We start from the raw sequence: 24956 nt of genomic DNA, 5'->3' as shown, positions 1-24956 counted from the left end.
GTAGTTAGGCGTTTAATTCAGGGATGAAGTCAACCATGAACCAACATGTGATCATGTTTGTTCCTGAGAAGTCATGATTTAGTAATGCATGAATGTATCATGAAATCATGCATTAATTCATGCATACGTTCATGAAAATCATGCATGAACTCATGTACCATTATTATAAAGTGTTACCCCATTAAAAACTAGAACCCGTCTATAAATATCGACGTTGTTCCCCTGTGTGTGCTTTGAAATGCTTTTTCCATTTTATAATGCAACATCTTGAGACGCGCAGGCTTAAACTGCTTACCGGAAAATTACATAATGTTTTTGGGAGTGGAAAGTTTGATTGTGTAATAGATACGGGATTACCTTCCTCGGGCTGCAGCTGCATTTCGCAGTGAGACCACGGGGAGTAGGACAATGTTCCCGCTGCTCCACCTGCTCCCAGCTTGTTACTGACTGTGCTATGGGCTTTGATATCCACAAGCCCCTATATACTGCATTGACCTTTAGCTCAAACCTTGGCACGGAGTTGGCACCATTAAAAACTTGCTCCGCGCTTGGTAAAAAAAAAAAAAAAAGAAGTCACTTATTTATGTGGCGGAGCTAAACACGAGGCAGCCCACAAACTCAAGTGGCTCCGAGCCTCAGTGAAATACAGCCCGGCCTCACTTGTTATGATACAGCGGGTCGTATCACACAGTGGGGAGCTCATTTTCCTGGTAATGTGTCTGCAGTTATGTGCCGCTTTATGAGAGCAATTAGGGAGATCCAATCAGCACACACTCCTTCAAAGTCACACAGTTTTTTTATCGAAATGCCTTTCTTACATGCCAGGGCTGGGAAAATGTAATAAATCAACATTAGCATTGTTTAAAGACATTGTAGGAGTGTTGACGTGTCACCAATCCAAACAAGGCTGCACCGTTTGTCGACTTGCGATTTTCTTCTCCTGACAAGATAAAGTATCGTCACTAAAGCTGTGATTCTTGGCAGGGCAACAAAAATGATATGACACAATTTTTACAACATTGTAAATCGTCAACGTTTATTTCCACTTCTCACACATAAAACGTGCATATCCATAAAACTGAAAAGCTTGTACAGTATAAATATCTACTGTTGTACTAGTACAATAAATATGGCTCTACATCTCATTTAAATAAATACAAAATAATCATATGAATCCGTTTAACACTGTACATCTTCACTTTTGGCACATGATATGCTCCGCTCATAGTTGTGCTATTGGGAGGGGAGGGGGGCATGGGGGGGGGGTTCAGGCCTTTGCTCCTCTGCTGCCACTGTCCACATGATGTTCACAAAGTCCATCTGTCTATGTCAACCTCCTGCATCAACAGATAGTTTTCATGTGACATTCTTAGAGGTCAAGGCAGTGGCAACGCTGACTTGGAAGGCGACCAAGTCAATGTTCCTGCACTGTCTGAACACAGGTGGTCAGTAGTGAAGTAAAACACTGTGCTTAAGAGTTTTTAAGGATCTGTACTTAACTTGGGTTGTGTTTTTGTTGAGAACTAGCTGCTTTACTCTACTATGTTTCAAAGGTTTAATACTTTCTCCTCCATGACATTTATATAGAGCCTCCGAAGTAAATTTTGCAGTGTATTTTGTCCATTTTAAAGGCTAATAATGGCCACTCTCTGAACAGTAGGTGGCGCTGTGCAGATATACTGTCAAATACCACTGACTCACAACAAAGAAGAAGGTTTGTCCCTGTCGTGTTGCCGTACAGATGGGGGAAATCAGGCACAATTTTTTTACAGTTTTGAAACCACAAAGTTATAATATTAAACAGATTTGTACTTTATACTTTGAAGCAAATACTAACAGCCACACCACGTAACATTTCACCCAATAAATAGACTGAAATACAAGCATTATATTACAGATATATTTGTTACAATACCTAGAAAAAGTGACCAAACAAACGTGTGTTTGCTGTGAGCGGGTCAGACCTGACTGTAAGTTTACAGGGAGCGGAGACGTCTCCCGATCGTGTCCGTGGAGATGTCGACTAAAAGCAGCCAAATATGACAGGTTTGGTCCTCGTCCAAAGCGGAAATAGTCCCCTTAAAAATAGCAAACAGGGAGTCAGATTCACAAAATAACTGTTTCAGTTTGTGGAACCATGGTGTACACTACAAAAACTAAATATCAAGCATGGGTTTAAATGACTTGAATTGAATCATGTTTTAGACTTTTTTTTCCTGATCGAACAAGATCACTTTGCTAGTTTGAGGACTTTTCTCACCGGTTCTGAGGCGATCTCGCTTGAAATAAGAAAGGAAAACTGCCAATGAGACGAGTGCAATTTTCTTACCCCATTGGCAGATAAATGTACCTGAAATGAAGACAAAATGTATTGAATCGACTCAGAAACATCTCAGAACAAGTGAAATAATCCACACTGTAAACCCTGACAAGCTATGATAACTCAAATAAAGTGAGGAAACACGTTGCACCATATGGTTTTGGTACATAAACCTAAACCAATTGAGTTCACTTGGACTCAAATTATTTAGTAACGGTAACTCAAATTATTTAGTCAACGGTAATTCAAGTAATGTAGTCAACAGTAACTGAAATTATTTAGTCAACGGTAGCTCGAATTATTTAGTAGTGGTAACTCAAATTATTTAGTAACGGTAGCTCAGATCATTTAGTCAACGTAGCTCAAATTATTTCATCAACGCAATTGAGCCAAGATAGCATAATAAGTTTGAAAAGATGGGTGTTACAGTGTAGCCCAACAAACACAACTAAAATTTAAAATATTATGCTCAATTTGAGACATTTAATCTTGATATTCTTTTTTTGGAGTGTAAGTCGACAAAACAACTGTACTTCACTGTAACTGCACTTCACGGAGTAACACCACTCCCACTTCCGCGGTAACATCGCGGATCTGGCAACCCTGGCTGATGATCAAACAAAGCCTGGACTTTTGTTTAACTTCAGGAAAAAGTGCTTCAGGCAGTGCAGGAACGCTGACCTAGCCTTCGGAGCGAGCGGTAATATGGTGCTTGCTATTGTTTTTACCTACAAGAATGTCACGTGAAAAGTGTGGACAGCAGCGTTTTTGAAGGTGATGAATCCAAGCCTTCGATATGAGCTGGATGGGCCGTGGCGCACACACACACACACACACATACATACACACACGCACACACACATACACACACACTGCTCTCACAGCTAGACATTTATCACTGGAAAATGTGCTTGAAGGAACTATACATCACTGTACAATTCAGAGTGTGTTTTATAATGTCTGTAAAAAGGTGTCCTCAACCAAAGTCAGGCTAATCTATCCGTCGACGGCGGAGGCGCAGTCGGGGGAGGGCGCCGGGCAGTGAAGGAGTATGTTACAGCTCCGATTTACACGTACAAGGAATACGCCGAACACGTCAGATCAAAAATATTACACAGAGCACTTCAAAATAGATTACTGAGAAACTCTTCAATTGATACGTGCAAGAAAAAAATAAACACGGCTACTCTTTCACAAAACTCCCACGCACGATGTTCATCTTTTACATGATATACAGTACGATGAATAGTTAATGTTAAGATTGAATCATAAAATACGCACGCACAACTATGCTTCTGTGTAAAGATGCCAACCCATGCACTGCCTCGAAAAAGGATGTTGTGACTTTTGTCTGAACAGCTTATCCGCAACTCATGTCAAAATAATTGCAGTAGAAGTAGTACAAAAGGGTTTGATGACTGAAAGTTGCATGGAAGATAGTAACAGTGGGTTCAGAAAGTATTACCCCTCTGTTGACAATATAATTACTGTCTGATGCTGAAAATGTGGAACTACTACAATCAGGCTTAGTGTATATAGAGGCTGTTCCTGTCTGTCTCATGGGCAGGTCATGGATTTGACCACAGACCTAAACTTTTAGGAATGTTCAAGATTGAGAGCAATGGGACGGGTCTTGAAAATCATCTTTTTCAATTTGTATGTTTAATGTTGCAGATTAATTAGTGTAGAATTTATAGATTAAAGTGATAGTCTGTAAGTTTGCAAAGTGAGGAGAGATAAGAGTAAAATTTCTTCCCCCTCCCTCCTGATTGGACCTGACAGGCGGGTTCACAGGAAAACCTCACCTCATTGGTCGACGCGTGAGGATACTAGACTCTGATTAGTTGCTGAGATCCGGGAAGGAGGGACTGTACTAATGAATATATATATATATATATATTATAACTTACTTTACATCAAAATGTAAAACCAGGTGGTTCATTTTGCACATTTTCTATAATAAGATTTAGACTCCCAGACTATCACTTTAAGTAAAGAAAAAGTATTGTTTTGGAAAGCAACTCCTACATTAACCTGTTATCTGCCATCTTAGGGTTAGAGTTATTTTCTCCAATTATGCATATCCAAATCTCAAAGCATGTTGACTGGAGAGCTTACAGCCTATATGTGTGATACCACATTTGAAAGCCAAGTCAAGTCAAGTTTCTAAAACTATGTGTAAGATCACATCACATTTGCCTTTCCTAGCCCCAATCATCGTAATCCCAACCCCCTTATCACGAGAGACAGCAAGTAACAGGTTAAAAATAAATAAATAAATAAATAAATCTTCATCCCACCTTTATTTGAGTTAAGACGAAACGTCCTCAAAGCGACCACGCTCAGTCCAGTCAGCGATTTAAGCTTTACTGGACGAATGAGAGCCTGCACAAACAGTTAACCAGGAACGCCCACTGAATTTTAGAATCTCTTTTGAGTCCTAGGCTTGAGGGTACCCTATTGTGCATGTTGTTATGGGAAACTGGCACACCCAGAGGAGACCTACGCAGACACAGGGAGAACATGCAAACTCCCCACAGAAAGGCTTTCACCCGACCTGGGAATCGAACCTGAGACAGGCAAGAGTGCTAACCGCTGCACCATCATGCATAATAAAACAGAAGCGCTTTAAAAAAAGGAGGTCTGGAAAACCTTTCTGAACCCACTGCGCGTGGCTAAAGCTATCCTTTGCAGCATAGTGAGTGATAGTAAAGTCAGAGAATAGAAAGTCACATCGACGTTAGTGCAGTATTAATAACAACTAATGATATAAATATTTAAAAATCTTTGTGAAAATAGACAAAAAAGTGGGACGTTCATAAAAAGAAGTGAAGAAGTCGGCGGGGCCTCAGAAGCCCTTCACGTGGCAGTAAGCCTCCAGCGATGACAGGAGGATGTAGATGAACCAGAGGGTGATGAAGAGGAAGAAGGTGATGAGCTTGGCAGTCCGTGGGCCGCCCAGCTCTGCTCCCGACACCCCGGGCCGCCGGCGATACAGCAGCACCATGACGCACAGCACCGCCATGCAGGTGAACAGCGTGACGGAGAAGGCCAGGGATCCCGGGTCCACCTTGAACACCTTGCCCTTCGAGCGCCAGTAGACGGAGGCGATGGTCCACGCCACGCCGATGCCCAGGAACACGTTCACCGCGTTGCTGCCCGTCACGTTCCCGATGGAGGCGTCGGCGTATTGGTCCTGGATGGCGGCCACTTTACTCGCAAATGTGTCTGCAACCCGGAGACAAGCGCAAGTCAGTGGAGAAGAACCGCTTCTATTTGCATTTCGGTTATTGTTTGCTGTGAGCTATTAGTAAACATTGAGCAATCCTGACTGTATTTCACGGAGGCAGCGCAAATGTGCATCAACGGCAGATAAAAACCCATCTGGCCTTTACATATTGCTTTAAATGTCTTTCTATTGCCCTCTAATTTCAATTTCCGGCCTAACCAATTATTCAAATTAAGGGAGGCACTACGGGTCTAATTTGGGGCTTGTCAAAATGCCACGCTGCACTCGGCAGACATTTGCTTCTGTACCAAAGTAATAAAAGTAAAGCTTTCAACACTCAAGGACATATAGTAAGATATCAAACAAGTGTGGGGGACACAGTGTCCAAAATGTGAGGTGTGATGTTTAAAGGAATAAAAATCCATATTTTGAGCAAGAAAACACTGAGTTTTAACATAAAAAATACGACAAAATGAAGAACGTATTAGGACTAAATTAGGAAATTGATACAGGATTTCCGCCGGGCATAAAAGCATTGAAACTTTTACCATGATTCATTGAAAAATTCCAAAACACATTCTTGTTTTACTAAATTCCTCAGCACATTATTTGCTCATTCTACACTTTTTCCCTTTCCTGAAAAGTGGCCCCATTTGTCAAATTTGTGCAAAATGTCCAAATTGTAATTAATTCCTCTACTTGATCTAATGTGTTTAAGTCTTTAGAAATTCTAAATGTGTAGATTTGTCGCGTTTGTGACATTGAAAATATATTGGGCATTAGAATGTCATTAAAAATTATTAAAAGTACTTGCTGCTAACTGTGTAAACCCAACCCATGTGAAAAGGCTTAAAGGAACAGGCCAGTGTTTTTACATACTGAGATATGTTCTTACCTGAGCTTAGACGAGTTGATATGTACCTGTCTGGTCTTTGTGCGTGCCCTCAGTCACACAAAACGACCAAAGATGTTGTTAGCATTTGGCTTCTCCCAGTGTATTCCTATAGCTCCAAACGAGGTGAAGTTAGAAGCGACCAAGCTCTTCCACAAAGACCAGACAGGTACGAATCAACTCGTCTAAGCTCAGGTAACAACATATCTCAATATGGAAAAACAGTGGCCTGTTCCTTTAAATCACTTATGTGGGATTGTAGGACTGAACAAACTGATTTTCTGGATTCTTCACCCACTTAACCCTCTTATAAAGGAGCGAAGTCAGACACATGAAGGGCAGTTTCGAAGTTTTAACCTCCCCCACCTTAACTGAGTGCATTTTCTCCAGTTCAGCTTTACCCAAAAGGTCACAGCCTATAATCCAGTGCAACGCCTCATTTGAAAGCTAAGACCTTCAAAACTCATTGAAATGGATCTTTTTCCTCATGTGGTCATCACTTTTTTGACATTTTATTCCCATCACTCTTTTGTTGGGTTTTCATCGTATCTTTGACACATTTTCATTGCTTTTCTTTTTGTCACTTTTCTTTTTGTCACTTTTCTGTTGCTCTTTTTCCATAGTTTTAAGTCCCATTTTTGAGACTCTTTTGTTGCGTTTTCTTCACAAATTTTTGTCACTTTTCATCGCTTTTTTTTTTACATCACGTTTTCATCGCTCTTTTGCAGCATTTTCATCCTTTGTTATTTGACACTTTTGTCAAGAAGCTTTTAGATTTGGGTAAAGCCAAACTGGAGCAAATGCGCTCGGTTAATGCGATGGTTAAGAGGTTTATGTAGCTTCAATCTGTTACAAAAGTCTAGTGATCTGAACTTATTACTATGAGTAACTATTGATTACACACAGAACTGATCACCTAAATCATATTTCTTAAATCAGCTCAGCACAGAAAACAATAAATAGAGCCAGGAACTAATAACTGACTAAACATCACCTGAAACTACACTAAAAATCTGAATTAGCTTTCGAAATATATCTTTTGAACCCACCTCTGTCACAGACGCAGACATTTGCTACTGCTGTTTATCTGCACCTAGCAACCATAAACTCCCCCCACCCGGTCAACTATTAGGAGAGTTCATGGCATCACCACTTTAATCCGACTAGAGCATGATTATTTTGATTACAGTTTACATTCATAAACCTATATGTCAAACACGGGGCAAAGGGTGATTTAAAGCGGGTGTTGCTGATGATAAATACATCTAAATGAAGCAAACACTGCCCTGCGGATACGGGGGGGGGTTTGGGGGGGTTTACCTGGGACAGAGGTGCCGAGGGCCACGAACACCACGGCAGTGACTGAGTCTTTGAGGCCGACGGTGCAGCCGAAGTGCGAGGCCAGGTCTCCTGTGACAGCTGTGAGGACGCCGATGAGCGAGATGGACACGATGAAGCAGGCCCAGCCGTTCCAGTATTCAGTGGGCGGCACGAAGGCAAACAACACCTTCCAGAACACCGTCAGGAAGTGCATAATGTAATCGAAGCAGGACGGCAACCTCTCTTCTCCGCTCTCCTCCTCATCATCATCACCTGCGCACACAAACTGCTCATTAAACAAGACGCACAGCGAGGTCTGGTTAAATAAGGCCCTAGAATAAAGAGTTGAAGGATGTCGGCTTGTTTGTCGACAAAATAACCCCATGGCATATACAGTCATTCATAAACAAAGCCCCAAATAGAGCAAAAATAAATACACAGAAAATACAGTGAAAAGCAGCTTGGGTGATGTTTATAGAACAGGAAGGGAATTAGCTCATTATTACGCAGGACACACCTGCTACTGCACAAAGCTGTAGCCCAATTAGCCTTATTGTCTTGTCTTACACAACATGTACGCCCAGTTGACTTAGGCCCCTCCATTTAGACGGAGAGAAAGGAATAGGGACTAGTAAGCTGTTCATGAAATAGTGTACTATGAATATACACTGCTCAGAAAAACACAATGTCACTCCAAGTGCTCCATTTCTTTTATATATAAATAAAGGGAACACTTGGAGTTACTTGGAGATTTTTGAGCAGTGTACTTATTCAGCACATTTAAAGCTTTAAAGTGTGTCTAATGTCTCAGCTGTAGACATTTCTTCAAAGCTTTTGGGATATTTGCCAGGATGCTTCTTGTTGCTATCCAGTGCGGTGTGCTCATCTCCATGACAAACAAGAGTGTAGCAGCAGAAAGGCACGAAACGACATAAAAATGCATAAAAAAGACAGAGGCATTTTTGAGCAGGTCGGCCGATAGCATCGACATCGACTTTCATTTGCAATATTTCACTTTTACTTAGGGCTCTCTTGTTGGTTTGCAAAAATAGATCCATTATAGATCCATGCTTCCTGCTGGATAAACAGGTCTGATGATGACTTAGACCGGTGTGACTCATTAGCCTGCGTCACGTATTACACAGTACATTTTCCTTTTTTTAAACTCCATTGTGCTATTCTGACTTAAGCAAACCTAAATAACCTCAGATGAAATTTAGTTTCCGAGAAAAGGGGAAAAAAGAGGGCAAAAAGCAGAGTGACTCACGCCTGAAAGTCTGGGAAAAAAAACAGCTCAACTACTTTCAAAGGCAATTTTTACCCACTGCTTATTTCTAACTTCTGCCAGTAATAATGCTGATAACCAGGGGCGTTGGACAAGAGCTCAGATTTGATGTGGTTATTATACTGGAGACGGGCCAGGGCGGATGTGCTCTCTTAACCCGCTGGTCCTCTTCCACAGGTGCAGAGTCTGTGGCGGAAATGAAGAGACATTTTGGGCCTTTGTGACTCACCTGCGCTGACCGTGACAGCGCTAACAAACTGCTCTCTCCAGCTGCTGCTCCCCACGACCAGAGCCAGGTTTGTCTTCTTTATCAGCTTGTCCACAGTGCTCTGTTGACCATAGACCACCACACAATCAACAGATGGTATTGTCTGAATAAGTATTGTTTTATTCCAGGGATGAAGATCTAAAAGTAATCCCTGGTACAGCCTTTAAAGGGACTATACAGAGTTTAAAAATGTTCAAATTAAGTATTTTCCTCCCCCTACATGTTCCAGAAATGGCCTAATGTGTAGAATGAGCCCAGACGATTCACAACTGCCTCTAAAATCCTGCACTGTCACTCAAAAAGTTGTTACTTCAGGTCCAAATTGCTGTCATGCACAAGCTTAATATAGAAGATGCAGCTACACATATGACCAAAGGTGGCAGTAGTGAGTCTAAAATGGCCAACTTGCATCTAGCCCCTTTAAAGGAACAGGCCACCGTTTTTCCATACTGAGATATGTTCTTACCTGAGCTTAGACGAGTTGATGCGTACCTGTCTGGTCTTGTTAGCATTTGGCCTCTTCCAGTATATTCCTATAGCTCCAAACGAGGCGAAGTTAGAAGCGATATCTCAGTATGGAAAAACGGTGGCCTGTTCCTTTAAGTATTCCTGATTTTAACGCTGTGTCCTGCTGCATGTGGAAGTCCCCTGACAGGCATTAGGTAGACGCAGAGCATTATTCATTTATGCCTGACCTAACGGTTGTTCGATGAAATGTTTAATTTATCTTCCCTCCAAAATATTTTGACAGCAGACATTACCTTAAAGCTGGTGTTCATAATTTATGAATGACGCCGCGAGCTGCTGATACTACAGCGCCGGCCTGTCAGTGTATGTTCCCAGGTGCAGTGAGATGAGAGTACCTTGAATTCATAAGACTCTTCGATCACCACCTCCAGCTTAGTGTGCTCTCCCAGAATGGGACATCCCATCTTAGACACGTCCTCCGGGCCCACAGCAGTCTTGTTGTCATTTGTGTCACCTGTGGCACAGACAGACAGACAGACAGACAGACAGACAGACAGACAGACAGACAGACAGACAAACAGACAGACAGACAGACAGACAGACAGACAGACAGACAGACAGACAGACAGACAGACAGACAGACAGACAGACACACAGACACACAGACACACAGACACACAGACACACAGACAGACAGAGTTATAACATAAACATACATTTTAACGCAAGTACCATCAGGGCTAAAACCAAACCAGGACTAAACCATGTCTAAAAGGGGTCTGCAATAGCCCTAAATTATGTCTGAACTGGGTCTAAAAAAAAACATTGACTAAACCAGAAAAACACCAAACTTAAAAAAGTGCTTACATGAAGTTTCTAGTTAAAGGAACAGGCCAGCGTTTTTCTATACTGAGTTATGTTCTTGCCTGAGCTTAGACGAGTTGATGCGTACCTGTCTGGTCTTTGTGCGTGCCCTCAGTCACACAAAACGACCAAAGATGTTGTTAGCATTTGGCCTCTCCCAGTGTATTCCTATAGCTCCAGTCGGGGTGAAGTTGGAAGCGACCGTGTTCTTCCACGAGCACAGAGACCAGACAGGTACGCATCAACTCAATATAAGCTTCCTTTAAAATTAATCAAGTCTAAAGTTACAGATGACCTTGAGCTCCACTACCACCATGACATAGGAATCTGATTTGCTCATGGCCCATTGGTACAGTATAGTTTCATGGGGGAAAAAACACACACTTTTTTCACATCGCGTAACCAAGAATCCAAAACAATGAAGCCTCATAAAACTATGTCAAACTAGGTCCAAAAATCATATACCTCTTAACCCCCACCTGAACTGAGCACATCTTAAACAGTTTGGCTCTACCCAAATCTAAAATCTTCTTTAAATAAAGCGTCAACATAGCGACAAAAAAATGAGAAGAAAACAAACATGAAAAGGCAACAAAAATGTGACAAAAAAACAATGAAACTGCAGAAAAAATGAAGAAGGCAACAAAAAAGTGATAAAAATGAGATGAAAAAGAACATGAAAAAGCTGACGACAACAAGGCAGCAATGCGAGGGAGAAAAAAGCTCAGTTAGATTTGGGTAAAGCCGAACTGGGGAGAACACGCTCGGGGAAGGCGGGGCTTAAGAGGTTAACTACAGTACAGTATGCTCTGATAAAATGGATAGTTATATCATAAGCATATATTATTAGGGCTTCATTTTGAACACTGGAATTATTCAATATAATCTGATATTGCTTGTTTTAGGCTTTCCATCATCCAGGCGTGTCCCATAGCTGCAAAGGTTTTAAAGTAGTCATCTGGACGCACTTTCAGGACCCTTCATCATTTGCAGTCACTCACCGTGCCTTTGTCCAACTTCCAGCAAAATGGGTTCTTCCAGCACAATCGTAAACGTCTTATTCTTCTCGTATTCCTCATCGTCAATGATTTTCACATTTAGCAACTTCCTGGAGACAAGAAAGGAAACAAGACGAAGCTGTGAAGAAGATCATCGATTCCGTTATTGCGTTTTATTCTATCCTGAATGATATCGCATTGCAAAAAAAACATCTGGAAACAAAGCCACGTGCAGGCATTATGTTGGGGGCTCTGCCTACACAATAACTCGTTTAATAAACTCCTACATCGAGGCGCATAATGGCTCATGTTGAAAGCCATTATCAGTTTAAGTAAATTTCCTCTTATCCCACAAGGGGGCGGCCTCCTGCTGCACCATTATCTTCTATTAGAGAGAAAAATCCACACAGATAGTGAAGTAGCCCACACCCCACCCACGCACTTCAGGTTATAACTGATGGGCAAACTGGAATAATGTGTCGCAGAGAAAAGCAGAAAGTGCTCAAATCGGGGAGTTAAACGTTGTCTTTTGTTTGTCGCAGAGAATGTGAACGCATGTACTGAAGAGGAGACGGATACACCGGTCTAATTCTTGTACATGCAGCAGTCACACCAAATGCTTTTCTCCATCTCTCTCTGTCTCCCTAATGATATGTGGGCGGCTGCCTATTTCTGTCTACGCATACAGTATACTCTCTGGGTTCAACAACGCTCAGGCAGCTTTTACTTCCCGGACAAAAGGCTGGGTATTTTAAACATGAACGATAGGACGTCACGGGGGATCATGAGGGGATCTGCAACCCCGGCTTTACAGACACATGTGGAGAGAAGCCAGAAGAAGCCAGGGATCTGTGGGTTTAATCTGGAGTCGTTTAGATGTGGTTCTGTTGTGTTCACGGTAAACATGCAAAACCAGGGCTGAACCTGGACTAAACCAGGACTAAAACAGGTCAAAACCAGGACTAAAACAGGACAAAAACAGGTCAAAACCAGGACAAAACCAGGACAAGACCAGGACACAACCAGGACACAACCAGGACATAACCAGGACATAACCAGGACACAACCAAGACATAACCAGGACAAAACCAGGACTAAACCAGGACTAAAACAGGACAAAAACAAGTCAAAACCAGGACTAAACCAGGACTAAACCAGGACAAAACCAGAACACAACCAGGACATAACCAGGACACAACCAGGACTAAACCAGAACTAAACCAGGACTGAACCAGGACTAAACCAGGACAAAACCAGGACTGAACCTGGACTAAACCAAGACAAAACCAGGACATAACCAGGACTTAACCAACACAAACCCAGAACAAAACCAGAGAAAAAACAGGACTAAAGCCGGACTTAACCAGAGCAAAACCAGGACAAAACCAGGACCAAACCAGGACAACACCAGGACCCAACCAGGGCAAAACCAGGACTAAACCAGGACTGAACCAGGACTGAACCAGGACTAAACCAGGACAAAACCAGGACTGAACCAGGACTGAACCAGGACTTAACCAGGACAAAACCAGGACATAACCAGGACAAAACCAGGACAAAACCAGGACATAACCAGGACTAAACCAGGTCAAAACCAGGACAAAGCCAGGACTAAACCAGGACATAACCAGGGCTTAACCAAGACTTAACCAGGACATAACCAGGACTAAACCAGGACTAAACCAGGACTAAACCAGGACTAAACCAGGACAAAACCAGAACACAACCAGGACATAACCAGGACACAACCAGGACTAAACCAGGACTAAACCAGGACTGAACCAGGACTAAACCAGGACAAAACCAGGACTGAACCTGGACTAAACCAGGACTGAACCTGGACTAAACCAGGACAAAACCAGGACATAACCAGGACTTAACCAACACAAAACCAGAACAAAACCAGAGAAAAAACAGGACTAAAGCCGGACTTAACCAGAGCAAAACCAGGACAAAACCAGGACCAAACCAGGGCAAAACCAGGACTAAACCAGGACTAAACCAGGACTGAACCAGGACTAAACCAGGACAAAACCAGGACTGAACCAGGACTGAACCAGGACTTAACCAGGACAAAACCAGGACAAAATCAGGACATAACCAGGACTAAACCAGGTCAAAACCAGGACAAAGCCAGGACTAAACTAGGACATAACCAGGGCTTAACCAAGACTTAACCAGGACATAACCAGGACTAAACCAGGGCTAAACCAGGACTAAACCAGGACTAAACCAGGACTAAACCAGGACTAAACCAGGACTTAACCAGGACTTAACCAGACCTAAAACCAGGACTAAACCAGGACTAAACAGGTCAAAATCAGGACAAAACCAGGACATAACCAGGACATAACCAGGACTAAACCAACACAAAACCAGGACTAAAACAGGACTTAACCAGGGCTTAACCAAGACTTAACCAGGACATAACCAGGACTAAACCAGGATTAAACCAGGACTAAACCAGGATTAAACCAGGACTAAACCAGGACTTAACCAGCACAAAACCAGAGCAAAACCAGAGCAAAACCAGGACCAAACCAGGACAACACCAGGACCCAACCAGGGCAAAACCAGGACAAAACCAGGACAACACCAGGACTGAACCAGGACTGAACCAGAACACAAACAGGACAAAACCAGAGCAAAACCAGGACTAAACCAGGACAACACCAGGACCAAACCAGGGCAAAACCAGGACTAAACTAGGACAACACCAGGACAAAACATTAAAACTGGTTGCAGCTCTTCACTGATAAGAAGGCAGTGTTTTCGGGAAGAAGTGTCTCTTTGAATACAAAAGCGTTCAGCCCTGTGTCAGGCAATGTCAGGAGAGCACAGGGAGCTGCAGCCCAAAGTCCTCACAGTGGAAACTAAAGGGCTTACTTTATAAACACTGGGCTATTTCAAGACCCGCTCGAACAAAAAAACAGATATTATTGCTGTGAAGCCTCGCAGAAGGGCTGTATATCCCAGTAATTCAGTTCAGTGTAATCATATTGTTCAAGAGGAGGAGCGGCGCTGCCAGGGATTAGTCAAACATTTGCATTTTTGCGACTAATAAAAATGCCTATAACATACAAAGGGCTGTCAGGAAAACAGACGCGGAAATGGCTTCACACACCATTATTGTAATTACGTGTCGGTTTTGAACACATGACACGCCGGTGCTTGTTTCAAACGGTTTCAAACAAAAGGTGCGACTATTTAAAGGGGGGGTATTATGCAAACTGGACTTTTTCAAGCTTTACATCATGTTATTATGTCATTCCCTCATCAAAAACATGCCTGAAGTGTTGCCTTGGCACATTCACGTATTTTTGAGTAATCTGTAAAAACTCTGATGGCAGCCATTTTAGGGACAGGTTTGCCTGAGTCCTCCTAGGAACGCCCCCACCTCCTGGAGACGCCTCCAAGCTTTCGTCACCAGCCGAGTAACCAATCACTGCTCCTCAGCAGAGCCCCCTCCCCACTGATGCCACAGACAGCGTGTGGAGGGGGCGTGTCGGAAAGGGTCAGAGGATCTAAAAGAGACAGAGGCCTATTTCAAGACATTCACTACAGCCATTTTGAGAGAGCAATTTTATACAAGGCAGTTATTCTAATTTACTGCATTTACAGACCAACAGAAGGTTTGGTCATCATTGTAGTGTGATATAGACTGGTGCTATGTGACTGAAAAAAGCATAATACCTCCTCTTTAAACAAGGCCAAACAAACCAATTGACCCGTGACCCAAATGCAGGGCGGCGAGAGCAGAACAACATCCTGCTGATGCGCTCGTGAATCAGCCGAGACAAAAGCATGTTTCAGCAAAGGTGCTCGTAAGAATGGAGAAAAATGCCATAATGTGATTTAACGATGTTCACCTTGACATTCACAGCGGCTTCAAACTTTTCAGACTAAGTTGAAGTGCTTCTATTTTGAATTATGTACCAGTCTGATTCAATCAACATTTCTATTCGTCCAAATCCACTCCACACAGTAGCACCTTAAAAAAAAAAAACAATGAAAAGGGGCCATATTAAAGATTTATAGTTACAAAAGCACATACAGTAAACCCAACAACTGCAGAGGGTTGTTTGGACTTCCTCAACACGCTGCCTGTGCGGTAGATTGTATTTTCTGCATCTGTATTCCTGCACCTTCATTCACATTTGACCAAACATGACAGCGCTGTAAACACAATAAAAACCGATCCGGCTCCGAACGACAGCGAGCTTCTCATCTGCAGCATGTTGTGTTTCTCTGGGTGTCGTCCATCTTTGTATTCCTGTGGGCTTTCTTTCTCACTCGGATTGGTTTCTGAGAGACTGCGCGGAGGAACACTGTTATTGTATCTGTCACAGTATAATCTGAGGGCCGGGGAACGATACCTGCGCCACCTGAAGCTGTTAGAATCAATACGCTGCAGCCGCCGATTCAGGCTTTGAAACTCGCTCAATTGATGGTTTGTTCTTCTCATCTGTGCGCCAAGTCGCAAAGTAAACAAAAAACAGCTCGCATTTGAAGTTTATTATGATGCTAGATTTGAGCGTTGACTTTTCTGTGACTTTCTATAACTCTGCGCCTTATTTTCTTCTTTTTTGTGTGTGGTTGTTTCCTCCCCCTGTGTTGGTGCGGCAGCCTGGATGCGCCACTTGCCTCCCACAGTAAAGTGAACAGAAAGTGTGGAGTGTCCAAAGTGCCTGCAGGTATGAGTTTGAGTGATTTCAAGGCTTTGTGTGCGCCCTGGGACTCTGCGCTGTGTCAGGTTTGCACCCTCTCTATCCGAGGACGTGCTCCAGCCCTCTGAGACTCTGAGACTCCGAGGCTCTGAGGCTCTGAGGCTCTGAGGCTCTGACAGGCAGGAGTGTCAGGAGGGAAGCAGCACAGGTTTGACTAATCAGGTGTGCGTGACAGCAGGTCCGTGCTGTACTTGGTTAAGGAGGCCTCGTTAACACCAGCAAAAAGTGAGATCAAGTATCTTTGAGCAAGATCCCTCCAAAGCTCCAGAGACTGTGGCCGAATGCGCACGCAGACCTGCGGCAAATGAAGAGACATGCTTTTCATTTCTGCGGCTGACAAAATATAACATTATTCGGTCCCTGTCATTACACGGCGGTGGGTTTTCAGCGGTGAATATTCATAAGGGAGCAATATATACTTGACATAAACAAAGACGTGACGATGCTGTTATGAAGTATTTATATAATCCGAGCAGAAACACGACACATGAACTAATTATAAGAGAAGGAAATGAGGAGCCATGAAACACAATATCTAAAATGAAACACACTATTAACACTTTCTGCTTTTGCCTGAATCTTTAGATCAAATTCAGATGTTTTCTGTGTCATGTCCTGTTTTGTTTCTACAGTTTGTGAAACAGTTTGAATTGATTTTTCTTGTAATCTGATTGTCCCCATTACTCCCCTCACTCTGACCATTTAGTGCGAACAGTGGTCACTCACATTACTGCATTTGCATGTCTTTGTCTTATCCACGAGCAGAGGAAGGGAATGGTTTTCAATGTCAGCTTCTTATTGATGTTCAGAGGTTTGTGTCCGCATATAATCTATTTACTGCACTGCAGAATTTAGATGGCAAATTATTATTAAAATGCACGCTCGGATTTCAGGCCGATCCTCCTGGCTTCATGTCAAAATCCAAATGCTTAAATTCTTGGCTTCTGCGATCCCTGCCGCTCTGCATGCTGAAACATCCCGACGAGCGAGATGGGCAGATGTATCGAGACACGCAGAAAGCAAAACCCAGACAGTGTCACAGACACTCACCGCAGCTGCCCGAGGCTCTGCCCAGTGTCAGCTCTTTGTCCCGAATGCCCATGAAAGCACTCAGAGAGACAGCTCTGTTTGAAGAATGCACAGCTCAGCTGCAACATATATACAGGTGGACACTGGACACTCAAAGCATCAGCCAAAATCACTTTTCGAGCTAATCATGTTATCTGCCTATGTCTCTGAGCCAGCTCTGCTCTTCGGTCCACAGTGGCTTCCATCGAAGTGGTTGCTTTAAAGTTTTTACTCTTTTTTTTTAGTTTACTGTTATAAATCCACCTAGATACTGTTCATATATGTTCTTCTGCCTTAACAACACAGCTATAATTAACTTCCTGTTGATCATAGCTATCACACTTATATAAAGTACTTAAGACGGTAATGAAAATCTTACTGAAGACATCAAAGTTGTTGCATTGATATCTCCTGACAGTACCTTGCAAAAGGATGAGTCAAACTTTGACCTATTTTCACAGTCCTCCAGGGAACTGTATCTTTTACAACATTATCCCGGTGTTTCTTCACTCTGCTCTTTAAAGAAGCACAGTAATGACCCGCATGCTTTTACTGAGGGGCATTTCCATGGTAAGACTTCCCTGCTCTGCTGGATACGCTGCCTGTGGTCGCACATCTCCTGCTGCCTATCGAGGGATGCCTGCGTCCAGATAAGCTCAGAGTGCTTGTGTTTGTGTCAGCAGCGCTCTACCCGGTCACTCAATATAATGTTCCTGTTTTTCTTCATCTTGAATTGTTACAGTTTTGCCCCTGCATCAGGCTATGAAGGAGCTTATGGGACTCCTTTAAACCCTCTTCATTCAGTTTAATTGCTTTGGATGCTCGAGAAGGTCTTTCTTGCTTCCACTGGTACAACATTTCCTTTGATCTGGATTTGAGAGGCCATCGGCATCATTAGCTTTGCACATACAATAGCGTAAAGCAGCTCGTATGCAATTTGTGTAGAAGCAATGTGCTGCATGATAAATATACATTTGAATTCCCTTTGCACTGGAAGCATAAAAGACAAAAAAGAGGCTGTTGTGCATTCTCTGACACAGTGAATTCACCTGGCTCTCCTCCCACACACAGACCTACACTATCCTCCTACTCACAGGCCCTCGAGTCCTCTCACAGATGGATTCCTCTGACACACATTATTTAGTCATTATTCATTTCATCTTCTATTGTGTTTGCTTTTTCTAAAGGCAGGCTCTAAATCATTTCGCGACGAGCGTTTCAGGGCAATTTAATTTAGCTGTAAAAGTTAAACAGCACAAATGGCTGCTTCTCACTGGATAAAACACCACGAACAGCACGGCCGGCGCAATCAAAGTGTAATCAGCTTTTAGTCACTCACTGCTGAAGCCTCTTGCACTCGGACTGCTCTTTTTTTTCCCTTTGCCTTTTCACCAGCGCACGCACAAGGCTCTTTGCGGACACACGCTTGTCACCGACACGTGTTATAGCTGATGTTTAAGTCACCTTTCCCATTTTCGCTTCTCCCTGCTCTGTTTGCTGCGCGCATTTTGCTTTCTCTGCATTTCAATGAACGACTACATAACCTCACAGAAATCCCTGGGGACGGAATGTTAAGCCTGAATTGCTCTATAGAAAGCTCCTTCAATGTCTCCTCTTGTTCTGCTACAACACGAAGCGCGGCGTTTCATTATATGGTTCACTATTATATATTCCTCCCACATCATCCATGTGAAAGCGCTAAACTTCTCAAAGCACACGTATCTGTGTTCTATAAAAATAGCCGTTTCATTCATTACCAGAATAGCTCATCTACACTAATCTAGAAAGACTGTCTTACAGAGCGGTGTGTGGGTTGTGATGGTTCACTGATAGACAGGAAGCGGCACCAACTTCTTTGAAAAGGCCAAACGCAGCTCACTGTCACTTACATGGTCTCGTCGTTCTGAAACTCCAGTTTGCCCGACACCTCCTCGTAGTCCTCCCCGGCTTTCGCGGTGCCTTCGATGGTGTGGTAGGGCACAGCCACCTTTCCTCTCGCCCCAGATGTCCGGTGCACCTTCACCTGCATGTTCCCGACGCTCTCGCTCACTCTCATGTTGTTGCTTTCGAAGGTGAAGATGCCGGCGTGGTCATCGTCGTATATGGTGACGGTGGCGGTGTGGGCCTTCCCCAGAGACGCCTTCGGGGGGACGTGGGAGGAGATGCCCACCATGCTGTTGCTGGACGTGATTGAATTGGGCTCAATGAGGGAGACCTCAGCTCGATGTACAATCCGCGGGTTACTCAGACGAACGTAGAAGTGCTCGTCTTCTTCGAAAATATCATCATCTATGACGCCTACTGTAAACTCTTTCGTCGTCTCACCAGGCTTGAAGACTAACGTGCCCTCAGCAAACTCATAGTCGGAGCCAGCATTCGCCGTCCCATCCTCTGTGCGGTAGTCCACCTGTGTAGCAAAAAGAATGAATTAAATATTGACCCAGAACAGTTATAATAAAGTGCTGAATTATTCATATTTTTATGCCCTGAGCAGTTAAACTTAAATTTAACCTTGGGTATACACTTTCCCAACACTTGCCTTCACAGTGCAGCCGCTCTCTCCTCCGTGCCGGCTGACCGTCAGCTTCATTGAGCCGCAGTTCTCGAAGCATTGATAGTGTGATGGATCAAACTGTAAGTAGATAGTGTTTGGGTCCTCCTCCTGACCACTGGCCTCATGACAGCTCACCACTTTCCTGGCCTGATCTGCAGCGTGCTTTTTCAAGATATTGCCAGCGCCTATCATCATGCGTGTGGCCTGAATGCGATAAAAGGCTCTGCTCTTTTGCTGCTGCACCAGCACTTGATAGTTGGCCATTTCAATCAGCTGCTCCATGTCTTTCTCTGGGTGCCGCTGCTTTAAATCTTTCAGGTTGCGGGCCATATCTCGCCGGGCCTCATCATCTTGGTCCTGCTCTGGGCTCATGCCCCCTTCTTCCACTCCCTCCAACATCCCGTCCAGAGCTTCTTTGGGGTGTGTGTGAGAGTTCGCTCCCTGGCCATCCATCTCCAGGTCCATCTTTGTGAACATGGCGTCACCCTCGGACTCAATGATAATGCCTCGGTTCTTGTCAGCGCGATATCTCTTATTGACGTACTTGTAGAACAGCAGGCGCCTGTCTGCGATCCAGGCTTGTAGCACACATAACGGGAAGAAGAGGAACGTGAGGACTGCCTCCCAGACATCCACCTGCCCGGGGCTGGACACAGACAGAATGATATAAAGCCAGATGTAGGCAAAAATGCTCCAGGCAGCTGTGACAAAAAACACCCTAAGGTGCTTAATCCTTCGGGTCTCACTTTCTGGAACCACATAGACACAGATGGCAATGATAATGAACATGTTGAAAGCAGCGCTGCCAACGATAGTGCTCGGCCCCAGCGATCCAGCTTCAAAGTCATGGCCGACCACCTCGATGACAGACAGAAGGATTTCTGGAGCGGAGGAACCCAGAGCCATCAAAGTCAGGTTTGACACTGTCTCGTTCCAGATTCGCACTGTGGTTGTGGTGGTCTCTCCATTAGACTTTTTGATGGTGATCTCCTTTTCCTGAGAGGTGATCACCTCAATGGAGGACATGAAGCGGTCTGCGATTATGGACATACCCAGGAACATATATATCAGCGCCGCAAAGTACACTATGGCCCGAGCCACTTTGTCCCCCACGGCGGGGTTCTGGGGGTTCCACAGGGGCAGCACCACGCCTTCGGAGCAGTTATCTTTACTAGAGCAATCGCTTGGAGGGTGGCCAGCGTCATCAGGACTGGCACTGCCCTGGGACAAATGGGTGACTCCGGGCAGTAAAACCAGCAGGACGGAAATGAACATGCACGGGCTGGACGGCAGAGTGCAGCTCAGGATACTCTTGTGCTTCAACATCGTGGCTGATGAAGTTTTTCTTCACTTGTGGTCGCTCATAACAGCCTCTAAAAACAACACACAGAGGAAAACAGTGCACAGTGACAAAAATAAACATCAATAAGTAATGAGAGGCCACATTTTAGTTGCAGTCTTTTTATGTATTTGATAGTAAAAGAAGACAGGGGCCAACGGGGAATGGAGAAAACTGTTGCAGGCCTCAAATCTGAAGTTGCCGCAAACTAAACCCACCTTCATCCGGGTAAGTGCGGACAAAACTACATGAGAAATCAAATCACCCGTATTGAACGAGCTTATCTAACTCCCACAGATAGCGTGGCAATTTTGTGTAGAGCAGTGGAGAATGTATCGCTCTCTTCACCTGGATTACACAGGAAAAAAAACGGTGACTCAGTTCACTCTGTACCATGGAGCTGGATGGAAGTCCAAAAATAATCTTCCTTAACAATGAACATGATGAGATGTGAGCTGGCTTTTCTGTACCGCGCAATTTCTAAATGAGTTTTAGCGATACGGTGCTGTTTTGCCGTGTTATCCAAACAACCATCTGTAGATAGAAAAACCGCCTCATCCAATGTATTAGTGTCCTACTTCAAATGTATTCGTAGCTTACTTGGCAGCACTATAGCTGTCCCCGCGACGCCTGAGCCTCCCCCAGAAGACTCTCTCCTGCATCAGCGTGAGAGCACTAAAATACAGAAAGCCGGGACCGTAATGTGGTGCTGCCTAATTAATATTTAAGAGCGTCTCAAAAATAGGTACAGCGGGAGAAATCTGACAATGCCTCATAAGCAACCCCATCGCTCTCATTGACATGCGGAGGGGAAGAGCAGCAATCTTCACGCTGACCTGCATAACAAGACTGTCCATTTCCCATCAAGGAATTGTGCGAGGACGGAGCGTCACGGCGCGAGGGGCCCAGCTGAAAATTAACTTGTCAGTTTTTGGCTGCAAATTGCCCCTAGTTTGCACACCGTCGGCCCGAACACTTGTCCGTCCAGAGCGTTGTTCAAGGCAGATCAGCACCATGGACAGCGCCTTCACTCACAACACGAAACCGGGCATGACCTTCCCTTTCGCCTCGGCGGTACGTGCTCTATTCAGACACCAGTTGGCTTGGGAGACTTAAACAAGATGAGTCACATGCCTTGTGCAACGCCAGAGCCAAAGACAGCAGGACTTAATGTGTAGCACGAAATACGCGCTCGATGTGGTGCGCAGAGTGGGTGACGGTTTTGTGATGAAGCCAAGATCCCTATAAATACATAAATAAATAAATGAAGATATGCTCTTGGGATTTTGTGATGTGGATGGAAAACTTTTTATACAAACTTCCAATACAGTAAAGTCAACTCACAGCCGATCTTCTCCCATATTTCTCATTAAATATGACCAGATAGTGTTTGTGTGCTCTCTGTCATGCAGGAGTTTTCGAGGACAACCTGGAAAAGGCCTTGTCAAACACCAGCAGACGGTCGACATAGCTGCTATATAAATGAGCCTGTAATTTTGGTGTTTGATAAAGCCTTTGTGGCGACAGGCGAAACATCCTCCACTCTTACAAAAAAAAAAACAGGACACATGAAGACTACTTTTATTGCAGAATGTATTAAATAAGAGCACACGCGTTTTCACACTGAGCTCTTGGTCATATAATCTGTGTGCGATTGATTGGAGAGCACAGATTTTGAGGTTAGAAAGTGAATCGTTGTTCACAGTGACTCACACTGGAGGCAGTGCTTATGTTACAGAGGCTGGAGTTTGGCTGATTCTAACCATGGCAGCCTCCGTTTCGAGTGCCAGAATGCCATGGGAACTGGAAATTTAAGCTTCGGCAAAAAATTCGGCATGCACTTCTGAAAAGTGTTTACGGTAGGCGATGTAGCAACAACATTCGTGCACCAGTCAGAATTAGTCGAATCTCCATCGTTTACCTGCAGGTCTCTTCTGTGAGTCAGCTCAGTGGAAGTTGTGGCCCCGGGAGATGAACTTATCTCTCATATCGCTGTTGGAGAAACAGACTATGAGAGAAAGTACACACACAAAAAACGCGGCAAACCGAATACAGAAACTACAACATCGCAAATATAGAAACTAAATTCCAATCCAGCCACGTCGCGGGACCTCGAGGCGAGTAAGAAAAAAAGAAGCGAACACATGTAATGGTCCTGTCGGTGCGCACATTGGTGCCAAATACCCCAGACACCTTGAATCGCAGCTGGACCGTGGACGCTTTCACACTTACCTTTGCCTGGTCCTCTTGCACCCTTCCACCATGGGCAGACACCCCTGGTCCATGCACACCGCTCACAGATCTCTGTTGTAATGGCTTGTTGCGCTGCGTCTTGGAAATGACGCGTCGCTCATCCACTTGGTTGCCTGACTATTATTGCTCCCTCCTCTCACTGACAGACCTCACATCAGCAAACTTGCGGAATCTTCCCCTTTTCCTCTCTCAATTCGCCGATGTTTGACTCTGGCGACGCCTCCCTTAAGTAAAAAAAAAAAAAAAAAAAAAAAAAAGAGAGAGAGAGAGAGAGAGAGAGAGAGAGAGAGAGAGAGAGAGAGAGAGAGAGAGAGAGAGAGAGAGAGAGAGAGAGAGAGAGAGAGAGAGAGAGAGAGAGAGAGATGCCTCCTGTTTTGGCTACGAGGGACAGCTGATGCGTAAAATAATAAACGAAGCGACTGTCTGTCTCAATTGTCCCGTTGGAATCAAATCTTCAAAGTAGTTATGTTCAAAGAGTCTTCTCCCTGAAATGTAACCTGGACTGAGCCCAACAAGAGGTGCACATGACGGGTAGGCGTGCGTGAATGGACGCGACGCACACGTTACAGGACACGGACCAGGACAATGTGGATATGAAACAGAGCGAAAGACACACACACACAAACAAAAAAAACGGAATCGAGCAGTGTTATGGCGATGCAGGTGGAAGGTCTGGTTGTCTTACTGTGTGGTGCTGTCCGCTACTGTGGCACAAAGAGGCGAGAGATGAGCGAAAGGCAAAAAAAAAAAGAAGCGGCAACACTGCAGAAACAGGGGAGGAGACGTTCACAAACCGCGCTACACGCGCACGGCCGGTGCTCCAGACTGCGCATCAGGAGTCCAGCAGTCAGCAGCGGGGCTCTCCTCAATCCTCTCACTGGGATGGACCCATTATGAGTGTCAGCGCTTACACTGTAATAACCCTGTGTGTCTGGGGGTCTGTGCACTTCAGCACTAGAGTTTATAACCAGCACCAAGCAATTAACCCGCACAATGAAAGACTAATAAAGTGTTGGAATAAATGTTTCAAACCTTTAACATAATGACCTCTCAAACGGTTTTATGAAAAAAGATTATTCTAAGGCTCCATTATACCCCGACACTTACATTTAGTGTAGGGGTGTCCAAACTTTTTTTTCATCAAGGGCTGCGTATCGACGTGTATGCAGTGTGGAGGGCCGAAAATCGGTGGTCAGTGCAGTAAAACATTCACCCGGGGACATTTAAGAGAGGTTCAAACCTCACCCCACACCTTCATTTAGGCTTGGAACCATAATAGCTCTGTCTCACTATAAAGGCGAGACACTACAGGTGAATAGGAAATTCTTTTTCATTTGAAGATATCAATTTGACACTTCTGCTGTAGGTTAC

The 24956-nt window shown here is 44.1% G+C and overlaps 1 protein-coding gene across 1 annotated transcript; it reads right to left on the bottom strand.

Moving 5' to 3' along the window:
* Nucleotides 1-4630: 4630 nt before the first annotated feature.
* Nucleotides 4631-23837, bottom strand: slc8a4a (solute carrier family 8 member 4a). Its single transcript, XM_079566189.1, has 9 exons — nucleotides 23565-23837; nucleotides 23254-23324; nucleotides 19979-21366; nucleotides 19329-19846; nucleotides 11648-11754; nucleotides 10178-10296; nucleotides 9276-9375; nucleotides 7762-8034; nucleotides 4631-5548 (listed from the first exon to the last, which is right to left on the bottom strand). The coding sequence occupies exons 3-9, from the start codon at nucleotides 21317-21319 to the stop codon at nucleotides 5169-5171; spliced, it is 2838 nt and encodes a 945-aa protein (XP_079422315.1). The 5' UTR covers nucleotides 21320-21366; nucleotides 23254-23324; nucleotides 23565-23837; the 3' UTR covers nucleotides 4631-5168.
* Between the last annotated feature and the right edge of the window lie 1119 nt (nucleotides 23838-24956).

This window comes from Gobius niger (genome assembly GCF_951799975.1).
Source record: "Gobius niger genome assembly, chromosome: 11".
In the NCBI taxonomy this organism is placed as follows: domain Eukaryota; kingdom Metazoa; phylum Chordata; class Actinopteri; order Gobiiformes; family Gobiidae; genus Gobius; species Gobius niger.
The sequence above is the reverse complement of the archived record's forward strand: the minus strand, read 5'-3'. Positions and strand labels throughout refer to the sequence as shown.